The following is a 13,492-nucleotide window of genomic DNA, read 5'->3' on the forward strand; positions in this document are numbered from 1 at the left end:
TATTTCAATTCATTTTTCCAAAATAAAAATATTTTTTCCTCAACATTAAAAAATATTATCTAATATAGAGTAAAATTTTTATGGGGGCTAAAAATATGGTAACAGTTAAAAAACAATTTAGTGCCTGCCCTTTTAAAACTATCAGTTTACTTAAAAAGATTTTAATAAAATATTCAGATGTTTTACAGCTCCTTCTGTATTTAGATTTATAAAGAACTATTATAAATCCATTTATTTTTTAAGTCCGAATATCAAAGAGAGGTTTGAACTTGCAATCTCTGGTTGCATTTTCCCTAAAAGAATTGGTAGTAGATTCTTTAATGCTTAAAAGCACAGATGATATACATTTAATTGCATGTCATTTCCAAAACAGCTCAGTTTCATCTACTTGGAAAACTGTTGAGGCAATTAAACTCCCTGCTTGATGGTCCCTGCTTTTGTTGAAGGAAACTTATTTGTCGTCATCTCAGTGGTTCAGGAACCCTGGTTGCACATTAGAATCACCAGGGGATTAAAAAAAATACTGATGCCTGGAACCCACTCCCTCAAGATTTGATTTAATTGTTGTGTAGTGGGACTTTGGAACTGGAATTTTTTTTTTTAAAGCTTCTAGGTGATTCCTATGTGCAGCAAGAATTGAATACCACCGAGCTGTGTATCCACAGTAGCGGACTGTCATTCACTTTCCATTTGCAAATCCAAACAGGGCTTGAATGTGTGCACTCACCCATGGCTTGTGACAAGTTTAACATTTTCCTTATGCTCAGTCTTTACATTCACTAATCAAACCTAGTCTCTTTACTATAGAATTCAATTCTTTTCATTTAATTTCTCTTTTGGATTATTTCACTTTTTATTATACACAGGTGCTTACAATATGTTATCAAATCACCCTCAATTTAAAATACTCTATATTCTAAGTGGAAAAATCATTAAGTGTACTTATTCAGGGAATGAGAACAACGAGTCTGAATTACTTATCCCTTTATTCTCTTTATCCCTCTGTTTTCTGCTTTTTGGTTATTCATCTATATTTCACTGAAAAGTGGGCAAAGAGAAGGAGCAATAGAAAATCAAGTCAAAATTTGTTGAGCAAAGAGGATGAAATGAGATTTGAGGACCATTTTTATTTACATCCCTCCTTCCCCTGCCCTGTTCATAGTTAGCAAGCCAGCAATGTATTAATATATGAACTCTGAAATATGATTGTTTTAAACTAATACGTTTTTGGGTGTGGTCACTTTCAGGGGACTTTTCGTCTTATAAACCTGCAGGTCTAGTGGCTCCTTAACTTAAAAATTTGGAAGTCATATTGCTCAGAAAAATTTTACTTGAAACCTTAACTATATATTGCTGACAAAATGCAGCCTCATCAAAATGCTATCAGTTGGTGTGGCAAGTCAGTTAACAGGGGGAGTACGTTAACCAAACCGTATTGTAAGCATTATTTAAGATCAAACTGGCTTATTTTGACTACTTTCATCTAATGTGGTGTTTAAAAAATTAATGATTGTTCTTACCTGGCTACACCTGAAAATGAAGAGGGCATTATTCCTCAATTAAATTTTTTAATTTTTATTTTTTAGGTGATTCGGTCTGGGCAGAAATTAAGGAAAAAGTCTGCTGACAAAGGCGAGAAACGTGGAGGCTGGTTTAGTGGGTTTTGGGGTAAAAAGGAATCTAAGAAAAAAGATGAAGAATCGTTGATTCCTGAAAGTAAGTTCCAACTCAGATAATGCATTGTACACTGATAAGAAACAAGTATTAAATGATATCTTGCCTGTTAGTTGAATTTTTTTTCAAATTACATTTAAAATAAAATTAGCTCAGTATAGTAAACATATAAGCAAATACATCAGGCTGGAACATTCCTGTGTTTATCCAACTAAAATAAGATTTTGATTTTTTTGGGGAAAAATTGTGTCAAATTTAAAATGTTTAAATTTAGAGGCCTCAGCATTTGGCATTCTTTATTGTTACCTTTTACATGGATATTTAATTCCAAGTTTTACTTAAGTTTTAAAAATACTTAAGAAATTCTGAAATCCCCATAAGAGAACTGAATTTCCTTCATGGTATCTCTTTGATTTTTCTTGCCCTAAACCAGCCATGTTTGTTTAACTAGTCAAAGTAGCAGTATATTTGAGATTACCGGGCTAACTTTGCTTTAGGATTTGTTTCTGTTGATTTTAAGACTGTTGTTAGTTTGATTTGACTTTTCAATTGTATCTGTAAAGCGGAAGCAATTAATTTCTTAAAATACTATCTTTTCTTTGTAGCTATTGATGACCTTATGACTCCAGAGGAAAAAGATAAGCTCTTCACTGCGATTGGTTATAGTGAGAGTACCCACAACCTAACTTTACCCAAGCAGGTAATTATTGAGTGGTTTAATAGGTATTTCTGTCTCATTTTACTGTGTTAAATTGAATTGGGTTAGAGTTATTGATTTTTTAAGCAATTAATAAAAACATATTATTAGTTTCTACTTTACTATTTAATTGTTGAACATTTCTAGTCAGGCCTAATTAAAGTTCTCTCTATAACTTTAGATTTAGTTGCTTTAGTGAATGTAAGAATAACCTGATAAAAAGTACTTATTGTAGTGTTAAATTGAATCTTTAAAAAATTTTACCTTAAGAAAAATTTTTAAATTTTGACATGTTAATATAACTCATATGTAAAAGCATGAGCAAAACCAAAATGTACTGCTCATTTGATCAAAAAGGGAACAGGTATGTAACTATTATTAAGGTCAAGATTTAGAATATTGCAGAGCTCCACTGTAGAAGCCCCTGCATCCCCCATCATTGCTTCTGCAAAGGTAACCAATATTCTGATTTTTGTGGGAATCATGTCTTTGATTTCATTTTGTTTTTTGCTGTAAACACTATGATTTTGTTTTGCATATTTTTTATCTTTCTACAAACGGACTCATAAAATATGTATTTTTTTGTGTTTAGCTTTGTTGTTGGGAGATTCAAACCTGTTGTTGCTGTAGATGTATTTTGCTCATTTTCATTTCTGTATAGGATTCAATTATTTGAAAATACCACATATTATTTATTCATACTTTTGTTGATGAACATTTGGGTGGTTTCTATTTTTTGATTGTTATGAATAATGCTGCTCTGAACTTCTAATTGTCTTTAAATGTGTATATGTAAGACTTTTTGTTTATCTGCTTAGGAGTAGAATTGCTTGGTCATAGGATATGACTATGTTTAATATTAGATTCTACTAAACAATTTTCCAACTTGGAGAGTATTTCCAGTAGCAGTATATGAGGATTCTTATTTCTGCGCATCTTCACCAACAGTAGGCATTATCAGTCTTTTAAATTTTAGCCATTCTAAATGGGGATATATAGGAGTGTTTTGTTATGGTTTTAATTTTCATTTCCTGGATGACTAAAGAGGTTTTACACTTATATATTTATTAGCCTTTAGATAGCCTCCATGTGAAGTGGCTTTTAAGTCTTTTCTCCGTTATTAGGTTGTCTGTCTTTTTCTTATTGGTTGCAGGAATTCTTCATGTATTCTGGATATGAGGCCTTTGCTAGTTAGACATGTTGTTAGCGTCTTCCTCCACAATATGGCTTGACTTTTCATTTTTAATTGTGTTGCAAATATCTTATCCCACAATGTAAAGTGCATTTTCACTCTCTTAGTAGTGTCTTTTGATGGCTATTTTTCTTATTTTTAATGTTTATTTTATTTATTAATCTTTTCCTTTGTGGCTTGTGCTTTTTTGGGTCCTGTTTAAAAAGTCTTTTCTCACTGTAAGATCATGGAACTATTCTTCCAGAAGCTTTATATTATTTTACTTTATATATTTAGATGTATGGTTCATCTAGAATTGGTTTTTGTGTGTGGTATGAAGTTGAGGTTAACATTTGTTTTTTGTCTGCTTGGCTATCTACTTGATACAACACCTATTATGGGAGTGACCATGCATTCCCACTACTCTGCATTTACCCCTTAATCATCAGTCAAGTCTTCATATACTCATGGAATGTCATTCTCTACTACATTGGTCATTTGTCTGTCTTTGTAGTATGCTGTCTTAGTTACTATAACTTTATGATCAGCCCTGCAATCCAGCTGTGTAAATCCTTCAACTCTGGTCTTCTTTAAGATTGCTTTATTTTTTCTTGGCCCTTTAAATTTCCATATAAATTTTAGAATCTGCTGGTCAGTTTTTTCAAAACCTGAGATTTTGATTTTATTGAATCTATAAATTAATTTTGGGAAAATTGATATCTTTGTAGTATTGAATCTTCTAATCTGTTAACATAGCATATGCCTCTATTTACCTCTTTTTTCATTTCTCTCAATAACGTTTTGTAATTTTCTCTGTAGAAATTGAACATCTTTTGTTGGTTCTCTGTCCTACTTCTAGTCTTCACCCAGCAAATTTTGGGCCAGGAATTTTTTTTTTGGTGTCTTATTAACGCTGTACAACTATCAAGCAGATGTTCTCTATAGTTTTTTTTTCCTTATCCAGAGGATTGGTCCCAAATACTTAATTTGCTTTTGTGAAAGCTGCTGAATTGAATCTTTATGCCCAAAAATGTTTTATAATTGTTTCATCGTTATAACCTTTAAAACTAAGAGAAATGAATTTTTTTTTTTTTTTTTTTTTTGTTGAGACAGAGTCTCACTTTGTTGCCCAGGCTAGAGTGAGTGCCGTGGCGTCAGCTTAGCTCACAGCAACCTCAGACTCCTCGGCTTAAGCGATCCTACTGCCTCAGCCTCCCGAGTAGCTGGGACTACAGGCATGCGCCACTATGCCCGGCTAATTTTTTCTATATAGATTTTTAGTTGTCCATGTAATGTCTTTCTATTTTTAGTAGAGACGGGGTCTCGCTCAGGCTGGTCTCGAACTCCTGACCTTGAGCAATCCACCCGCCTCGGCCTCCCAGAGTGCTAGGATTACAGGCGTGAGCCACCGCGCCCGGCCAGAAATGAATTTTTGAATCTTTTATAAATGTCTTATCGGAACAGGCAATTTCATATTGAATTTTTAAGTGTTTTTCGTTTATAGTGAGCATATGAATGCCAGAATGTACCATGCTCTATTTGTTACATCGCTTTGTTATTCAACAAATTGAAATAAGAAATTATCAAAGAAAGTAATTATTTAAATTTTAAAACTTTTCATTCTTTCTGTTTAGTATGTTGCCCATATAATGACCCTGAAGTTAGTAAGCACCTCTATTACAATCAGAGAAGACAGAAATATTCCAGAAATACTAAAAATTCAGATAATTGGCCTGGGCACTCAAGTATCTCAGCGACCAGGAGCACAAGCACTTAAGTAAGTTCTTAAAAACTTCTTATTTCAATTTTTCTTTCTAGTTATGATTTTAGGACAAAAAATTGTATGTTATTCAGGATTAAAAAAACTCATTAGTAGTAGCTCTTCTTTAATTTCTTTTCCTTGTATGTACCAAGATAATCTTTTTATCTTTGTTTTTGTTGTGTTATACAGCTATTTGGGTACCTCATCATTTGTTCCACCCTCCCTCCTTTCCTTCACAAATATTTGTTGGATACTGTTTTGATTTATAGGCTCAATTCTGTGAAAGTTTTGAATAGGTACACAGTAAGTTTCTGTTTTCAGGAAGTTTATGCTATTGTTCATTAGAGAAGATATACAAAAAGTTAATAATTCAAGAACAATATAACATATTAGTTCAAAGATGAGAAGGTATTGTAAAATTAAATACCTCATAATTAATGCTATACCAGCTCAGTCGTGGAAGAGGATAATTGAACTAGGAGAAGGCTTACACTAGCTGAATGGAAAGGACTAGGAGAAGGCTTACACTAGCTGAATGGAAAGGACGAGGAGAAGCAGGGATGAGGTGGGAGGGTGTTGAAGCTGGCATGGAAATGAGGAGAGGAGTTCATCCAGGTCGCATGAGCTTTTATTCATACAACGATGATCAAAACTTTTGCAGTATTCTAGAGTTAAATAAAATGGTTTTTTTATCTGGATAAAGAGAGATTAATAAAAACAACAACACCAACAGACCAGATTGTGTGGGTAATAGAATGCCAGGCTAAGGAGATTGAACTTCAGCTCTGGGTAATGGGCATGATCCTGGTTCTCAAAGGTTTTTAAAAGAAAAGGTATATTTTAACCTATTACATTACAAAGGATATTATTTATATCACTTCCTTTTTCTTCATTGGATTGTAGGGTGGAAGCAAAATTAGAACACTGGTATATAACAGGTCTGAGACAGCAAGATACTGTACCATCACTTGTGGCTTCAATTGGTGATACTGCATCATCCTTGCTTAAAATAGAGTTTGAAACCAATCCAGAGAATAGTCCTGCCGACCAGACTCTGATTTTTGAGTCTCAGCCTGTGGAGGTCATCTATGATGCTGTAAGTGCAAGGAGAAAGTGATTCTTTCTAAAAACCATCTTATATTTTTGACATGTGTTTTTCTTATTTCTCCTCTCTCATACTTAACATTTATTTACTTAACAGGTATATTTCATAACACTTTTTTCTTGTTTCAAAAACATGCTTAGCTGTTAATTTTGAGTTTTTTACATGCTATAGATTTTTTTTACTATAATGTTTACACTTATGTTAAATTTTTAAAAATCTAATATACTTTAAAAAATCATGTTTTTTGTACCAGCTACTACTCCCAATTAGTTATACACTGACTTCCTACTTCAACTCCTTATTGTGTATTGTTTCTTTGCTGTCAATGTTTGGAACCAATTCAAAGAGCTTTCGGAGTGATGAAAAGAAATTTCAGTATTGTTGACATGAGAAAAAAGTATCAGCATTTTATGTTATTGAAAATGTTAACTCTCCAAGTTCTATATCTGTGGCTTCACCTTTTATTCAGGCTATCTTACCCATCGTCTCACGTTATCAGTAAGATGGGCATGGTTCACTACTTGTCCCATTGCTTGGAGATTGGCCCCACCCTCCCGTTGAGATCCTTGACTTAATTTTACTTTGCAGTTTAGAGCTGGATTCACCGTGTGTATGGAAGGCAGTATATAAAGACTCCAGAACTCATTGTATTCTACAATTTTAAAAATTGTAGCGTTAGATACATTCACATTGTTGTACAACCAATCTCCAGAACTCTTTTAATCTGGGAAAATCTCTGATTTTTTTTTAAGTTTAAGTTTGCATGTAGGTGAGGAATGAACAGCTTTTTTGCTATTTCTTCTCTAAACTTCAAAGTGCAGGGGAATCCAATAATAGTGTGGAGAAGTGGAATTTCACCTTCTGACTAATTGGAGGCTACAACTAGAAGTAACGTCTGTTGCTGCATCCATATGACACTGGCAGACGTGTACTTGGCACCTTAATGATATACACACATTTGTTGTCTCTCCAATAAGCTTACTAGGGCTATTTCTTTCTCCAATTTCTCTTTCACTCCATAGGGAGATGTTTAATAGTAAGACAGAAGATCTTTAGAGGTCCTTGATTCAAAGCCATAGCAGTTTAGAATTGAGGTGAAACCTTAAAATTTATAATATAAGAAGTACTGTATGTAACTTGGTTATGTTTTGAAATTCTTTCACAGAAAACCATCAATGCAGTGGTTGATTTCTTTCAATCAAATAAGGGATTGGATCTTGAGCAAATAACATCAGCTACGTTAATGAAGCTGGAAGAAATTAAAGAGAGAACAGCTACAGGTAAAAAATTTTGAGTGTTTACATAAGCATCAACTAAACTTAAAACATTTTGTCTGTTCTATTGTAAACATTATATTTAAAATAGTATACGTTGCTTTTTTCTTTATTTTAACACATTGACTGCTACACTAGATAAAAGAATTTTTTCCATGGGGCCACAGTGTTTTATTACGAAAATAGAATAAAAACTTCAAAAACAAAACAATCCTTTCTCATTTAATGAAAAATTTGTTATTTTTAATTGTTTTCTGTGGGTGAGTTATATGCAACTTGGAAAGTAGTTCTTGAGGCTCCTGAGGCAAAGAGACGTGAGTTACATATGCTTCACGAGGCCCTGGGCTGAAAACTAGCGTGAGTTATGTACAACTCACAGGGCAGTTAATGTGTTAAATTCAGGCTGCATTACAGTGCAGGGCGGACATGGCTTACTTGAAGTCATATATACCTGCTAGACTGAGTGAGAAAGAGAATAAGATGAGGTGCAGATGATTATGTCTGCTATTCCTTTCAAGAACATGTGCTCAGATGAGCTTGAGATTGAAAACATTCCTCCATCTCACTTTTTAAGAAACTGTTCACCACTCCGTGTGTGAATCTAGTTTTACAAATACATACTCTTGTATAACATGGCCTCTAAACCCAGGCCCCATTTTATCTAGTTGCTTTATCAAGGAAATAATAAATTCTTCTATCCCTGGATGAAATACTAGCTATGCTAGGTTTAGTATACTGTGCTATGATATGATTGCTTCCCACTGACTTTGTGCAATTTTCACCTTACATGTTGAATTGACAATCTAATTTGTGAGGAAAACTGACACTCCTTCATAATGCTTTTCAGGTAAAATTCTTATTCTAGTTGTTAATAGTATGATTACATATTTCAAATTGACCATTCATTATTTCTTTGCCTTCTTTAGGACTTACACATATTATTGAAACTCGAAAAGTTCTTGATTTAAGGATAAACCTGAAGCCTTCTTATTTAGTAGTTCCACAGACAGGTTTCTACCACGAAAAGTCAAACCTTCTGATTTTAGATTTTGGTACATTTCGGGTAGGTATATATGCATTTTTTCCTCAGAGTTCACTTAAACTAAACCTAGACTTACTTTTTCTTAGCATTTTTTTTCAAGCCTAGCTTAGAGTATTTTATATATATTTTATGGTTTTTAAAACACCACCCCCCCCCCCCAAATTTTCTAGTGGTAGGTGATTTGACATTGAGGACTGGATTACTTCTATGTTCTCCTAATTAGAGAGAAGCATTCCTAGTTTTCATGGTTTCCAGAGTTTAATTGTTCAGTATTATCTGTTGCTTCTATATTTTGACAATAGGAAATTGTACACATATGAATGTATATTTGTTAAAGCACTGTCAATAACTAAATAGAGCAAGAGAACTTCTAGATTTTTGTAGGAATCTAAGCCCCTGTTAAACAGCAGAGATTTCAAAATATTTGAGGAGGCTTCAAAAAGTTTGTGGAAAATGGAATTAAAAGATAAAAATTTAAAATATAAACGTTATTTCTCAACATAAGCTCCGTCAAGTTCAAGACCCTTTTATAAGTGATGATACCAGGCATTTAGTCCATCCCTAAAGAACTAAGGGTCCTGAAATCTAAGCATGTCAACAGTCTTTTTTTTTAATATTACTAACTGAAGAAAACTGGGTGCCCTTTAAAGATTTTTTAAGATCAGGAAACAAAAAGAAGTCAGGAGGAGTCAAGTTAGGACTGTAAGGCTAATCAGACTGAAAGGATGCCTAGTGCTTACCCATCAAAACTCTCACAGAATTGCCCTTGTTTGATGAGAGGAATAAGCAGGAGGGTGGTTGTGGTAGAGAAGGACTCTGGTCAAGCTTTCCCAGGCATTTTTCTGCTAAACCTTTGGCTTATTTTCTCAAAACACCCTTATCGTTCTTTGGCCCTTCAGAAAGTCAATAAACAAAATACCTTGACCATTCCAAAAACCTGTTGCCATGACCTTTGTTCTTGATGGGTGCACTTTTGCTTTGACTGGGCTGCTTCCCTTGGGAGCCACTGCTTTGCTTGTGCTTTGTCTTCAGAATTGTACTGGTAAAGCCATGTTTCATCTCCTGTTACAATTCTTCAAAGAAATGCTTCAGGATCTCGATCCCGCTGGTTCAAAATTTCCATTGAAAGCTCTGCTCTGCTCTGCCGCTGATCTGGGTCCGATGGTATTGGCACCCAGTGGAAAGTGGAAAGTTTGCACAACTTTAATTTTTCAGTTGGAATTGTGCAAGCTGAACCTATTGAGATGTCTGCGGTGTTGGCTGTTGTTTCTGCTGTTAATTTTTGGTCCTGTTTCATTAGGGCCAGGATTAATTTTTTCTCGCAAATTGATGTGATGATCTGCTGCTGGGGGTTTCATCTTTAACATTGTCTGGTCTCTTCTTAAAAAGTTATTCGTTTATAAACTGCTGGTTTCTTTGGGTCATTGTCCCCATAAACTTTTTTGTAAAGCATCAATGATTTCACCCTTCCTCCACTATAATTTTGATGTTTGTTCTTGCTTCAGTTTTAGCAGAATTCATGTTGCTCTTGATAGGGACTTTTTTCAAGCTCATGTCTCATTGTTCTTATTGCCTCAAACTAGATCCTGTTCAGACATGTTGTAACAGGTTAGTATGAATTTATTTTGGTGCAAAATAATTTTTAAATCTGTGCACAGTTTTTCATAATATGCATTTTCCATGAACTTTTTGAAGACCGCTCTTATAGTCCTGAATTGATCCTTGCCACTGGAAAGGGGGAAGGGAAGTAGAGATTGGAACTGAATTCTAATGGCATAATTATGCTTATGGTATAGTGGTGAGAAGGAACAACTCTGCTATTTTGTGGTGAAGGGTGTAGGGTGGTTAGTAGTGGAGCTGAGCCATAAGTGGCAGTTACTTCTCAGAGCCAAGGAGGAGGAGTTGCATGTTAGGCAGGTTATTTGAGGCAGACAGCTGTGTAAATGATCTTCTAATTAATGAAAATGTGCTGAGCACCTATTTCTCAACTCCCAAAGAGAGATGTATGCTAAAATATATTCCTAATAAAGTATTTGTAAATAATTATCAGAAAATTAATCAAAATGTGAATTCATTAAGGGCAATCATTTATTTTAGTTAGGTTTTCAGAAGCTTAACTGGAGTATGTTGATGTATATACTTTGCTGTTTTGGAAAAAAAAATTCAAGTTTTTCCTCCATTTTAGCTCAACAGTAAAGATCAAGGTTTACAGAAGACTACTAATTCATCTCTGGAAGAAATAATGGATAAGGCATATGACAAGTTTGATATTGAAATAAAAAGTGTGCAACTACTCTTTTCAAGAGCAGGTAAACAGTTATTCAACTTTTAGAATCTTGAAATTAATGTTGAGTAGCTTCAGTAATATATGTGTATGTACGTGTGCATATATATCACCCCGACAACCGTCTTGCACACATATACTATTGGTCACTTAAGAGAACCAGATAGGAGCCTATTAGCATAAATCATTGCCACAATATCGTAGATACAGTCTTAAAACCTTAAAGGTAATTAATTATTTCCCAAAAAGCTTTGGTGTTTTCTACTACTTAAGTAAAGATTTTTGGTTTTTTAGACTTGTTTACTTTCTAGGAGCAAAAAGTATTTGTTAATTATCCTTGAATATATCACTTTGGAGTAGGTCATTGGAGGAAAGGGCAGACATAATCTCTGTATGCAGAGTTTATACTCTAGTAGGAGTGATGAGATTTATTAAATATAAATATATAATGCTCTACTTAATTTTTATATCCTAGGAAACTGTTAATTCCTTGAAGGGAAGTACTTACACAGACCATTAAAATGGCTTTTTCTTTTGTATGTACTTAAGTATAATTGTTTGAATTATAAGTGATAAAAAATGTTCAGTCATTGCCATCAGTAAAGATCTGCATAGGACTCCATTAGCCATCGGAAAATCTGTCTTGAGACCTTATTTGAAGAAAAGTGATTATTACACTTTTTTATCATAAAATCTTACTTGATAAAACTCATTTTCACTTTGGAATTATGTGCTAAGCTAGTGTAAATATTGCACTTAGGAACCCCATAAATCTTTTTTCCTTTTTTTTCCCCCCTATTTTTTCCCCTCTTTTCACTGTAACTGTCTACCATAACTAATTCTGAAATCAAGGTAATAAATTCCTGAGGCTTTTTTTTTTTTCTTATTTACTTTGACATGCAAGATGTTATATGAATGTTATGCAAATACTTAGAATTAATTTTATATCATAGTCTTTGACTCTCACCTACGTGTATTATTTAAATAGGTTTTTTAACTTGTATGCTGAAAGAAGTAAAAGTTGGTAATCATTGACTCTGTTTTAACTTAGAATGGTTTTCCACAGAATACCTGATAATTAAATAGTCATTTAATATTTTAAATTGTTTTTTAAAGAGGAAAACTGGAAAAAGTGTCGATTTCAGCATCCATCAACTATGCATATATTGCAACCAATGGATATTCATGTTGAGTTGGCCAAGGCAATGGTAGAAAAAGACATTAGAATGGCCAGGTAATGTATGAGTTTCTTTTGCATTAGAAAATCAACAAGGTGAAGTATATCTGCATCAGTTACTGGATTTTAAGGAAGGAAAGGTAGATTTCTGTAGGAGACAGAAAAAAATGATTATTCTATTTTGTAGCAGAAACACATTTTTAAGAAAATGTATGTTTGAATTACATATCAACCTCTCTTATTTCAGAAGTATTTGGACTTTTATAATATATTCTGTAAAAGTTGGTAATCTGTGTTTTGGAATGGATCCAACTGAAAGTTCAATATCAATGAAATAAAATCTTTAAAAAAATTAGAGATTCTTTTGATCATGAAATCATGTAGAATCCTGAAAAAACTAAGAGAATAAAAAATAGAAACTGAATTTTGAATTTAAGTAGACGGTTACGAAATATTTATGCTGCCTTTTTAAAAACAGCTTTATTGAAGTAGAATTGACATCCAATAAGCTATATCTACTGAAAGTTTACAATTTGGTAAGTTTGGACCTCTTCTGTATATCTGTGAAAGTGTCATCAAAATAATGATGATGATAATGAACACATCCATCACCTTCAAAAATTTCTTTGTTCCCTTTGTACTCCTTCCTTTCCTTCTCTACCTAAATCCTCTCCCCCAACTTCCTGCACAACATTGGTCTGCTCTCTGACATAGATTTGTTAGAATTTTCTATAAATGGACTCATAGCGTTATAACTTTTTTGTTTGGCTTCTTCCATTCAGCATAGTTTGAGATTCATTTATGTTGTTGTGTGTAGCAGTAGCTCAATGATACTCTTTATCCTGTGGATGTTAAGCCAGCCTTGCATTACTGGGTAAACTTCACTTGATAATGACGTGCAGGTTCAACATCCCTAATCTGAAAACCCAAAATTTGAAATGATTCAAAATTCGAAACTTTTTGAGTGCCACACCACAAATGGAAAGTTCCACACATAAGTACTTAACACAAACTTTGTTTCATGCACAAAACTATTAAAAATATTATATAAAATTACCTTCAGGCATGTGTATAAGGTGTATATGAAACATAAATGAATTTTGTGTTTAGACTTGGGTCCCATTCCCAAGTTATCTCATTATGTATATGCAAATATTCCAAAATCTCAAAATTACAAAGTCTGATGCGCTTATTTTCCTAAGAATTTTGGATAAGGGATACTACTCCACCTTGTATTGTTTTTTAAAAATATTATTGGATGTGGTTTGCTAAAATTTTGTTATGAAGTTTTATATCTTTGTTTATG

At 33.5% G+C, this 13,492-nt stretch overlaps 1 protein-coding gene across 4 annotated transcripts in view; it reads left to right on the plus strand.

Annotated features, from left to right (window-relative positions):
* VPS13C (vacuolar protein sorting 13 homolog C) overlaps window positions 1-13,492 on the plus strand; it is a 163,929-nt gene that overhangs the window by 47,554 nt on the left and 102,883 nt on the right. For all 4 annotated transcript variants that reach the window (XM_069483234.1, XM_069483243.1, XM_069483250.1 and 1 more), the window contains 8 exons: window positions 1,587-1,716; window positions 2,280-2,374; window positions 5,177-5,319; window positions 6,208-6,400; window positions 7,575-7,689; window positions 8,610-8,746; window positions 10,911-11,034; window positions 12,126-12,243. In XM_069483234.1, coding sequence (XP_069339335.1) covers window positions 1,587-1,716; window positions 2,280-2,374; window positions 5,177-5,319; window positions 6,208-6,400; window positions 7,575-7,689; window positions 8,610-8,746; window positions 10,911-11,034; window positions 12,126-12,243 — 1,055 coding nt within the window. The remainder of the gene's footprint in view (window positions 1-1,586; window positions 1,717-2,279; window positions 2,375-5,176; window positions 5,320-6,207; window positions 6,401-7,574; window positions 7,690-8,609; window positions 8,747-10,910; window positions 11,035-12,125; window positions 12,244-13,492) is intronic.

Source organism: Eulemur rufifrons, chromosome 2, assembly GCF_041146395.1.
Source record: "Eulemur rufifrons isolate Redbay chromosome 2, OSU_ERuf_1, whole genome shotgun sequence".
Classification (NCBI taxonomy): Eukaryota; Metazoa; Chordata; class Mammalia; order Primates; family Lemuridae; genus Eulemur; species Eulemur rufifrons.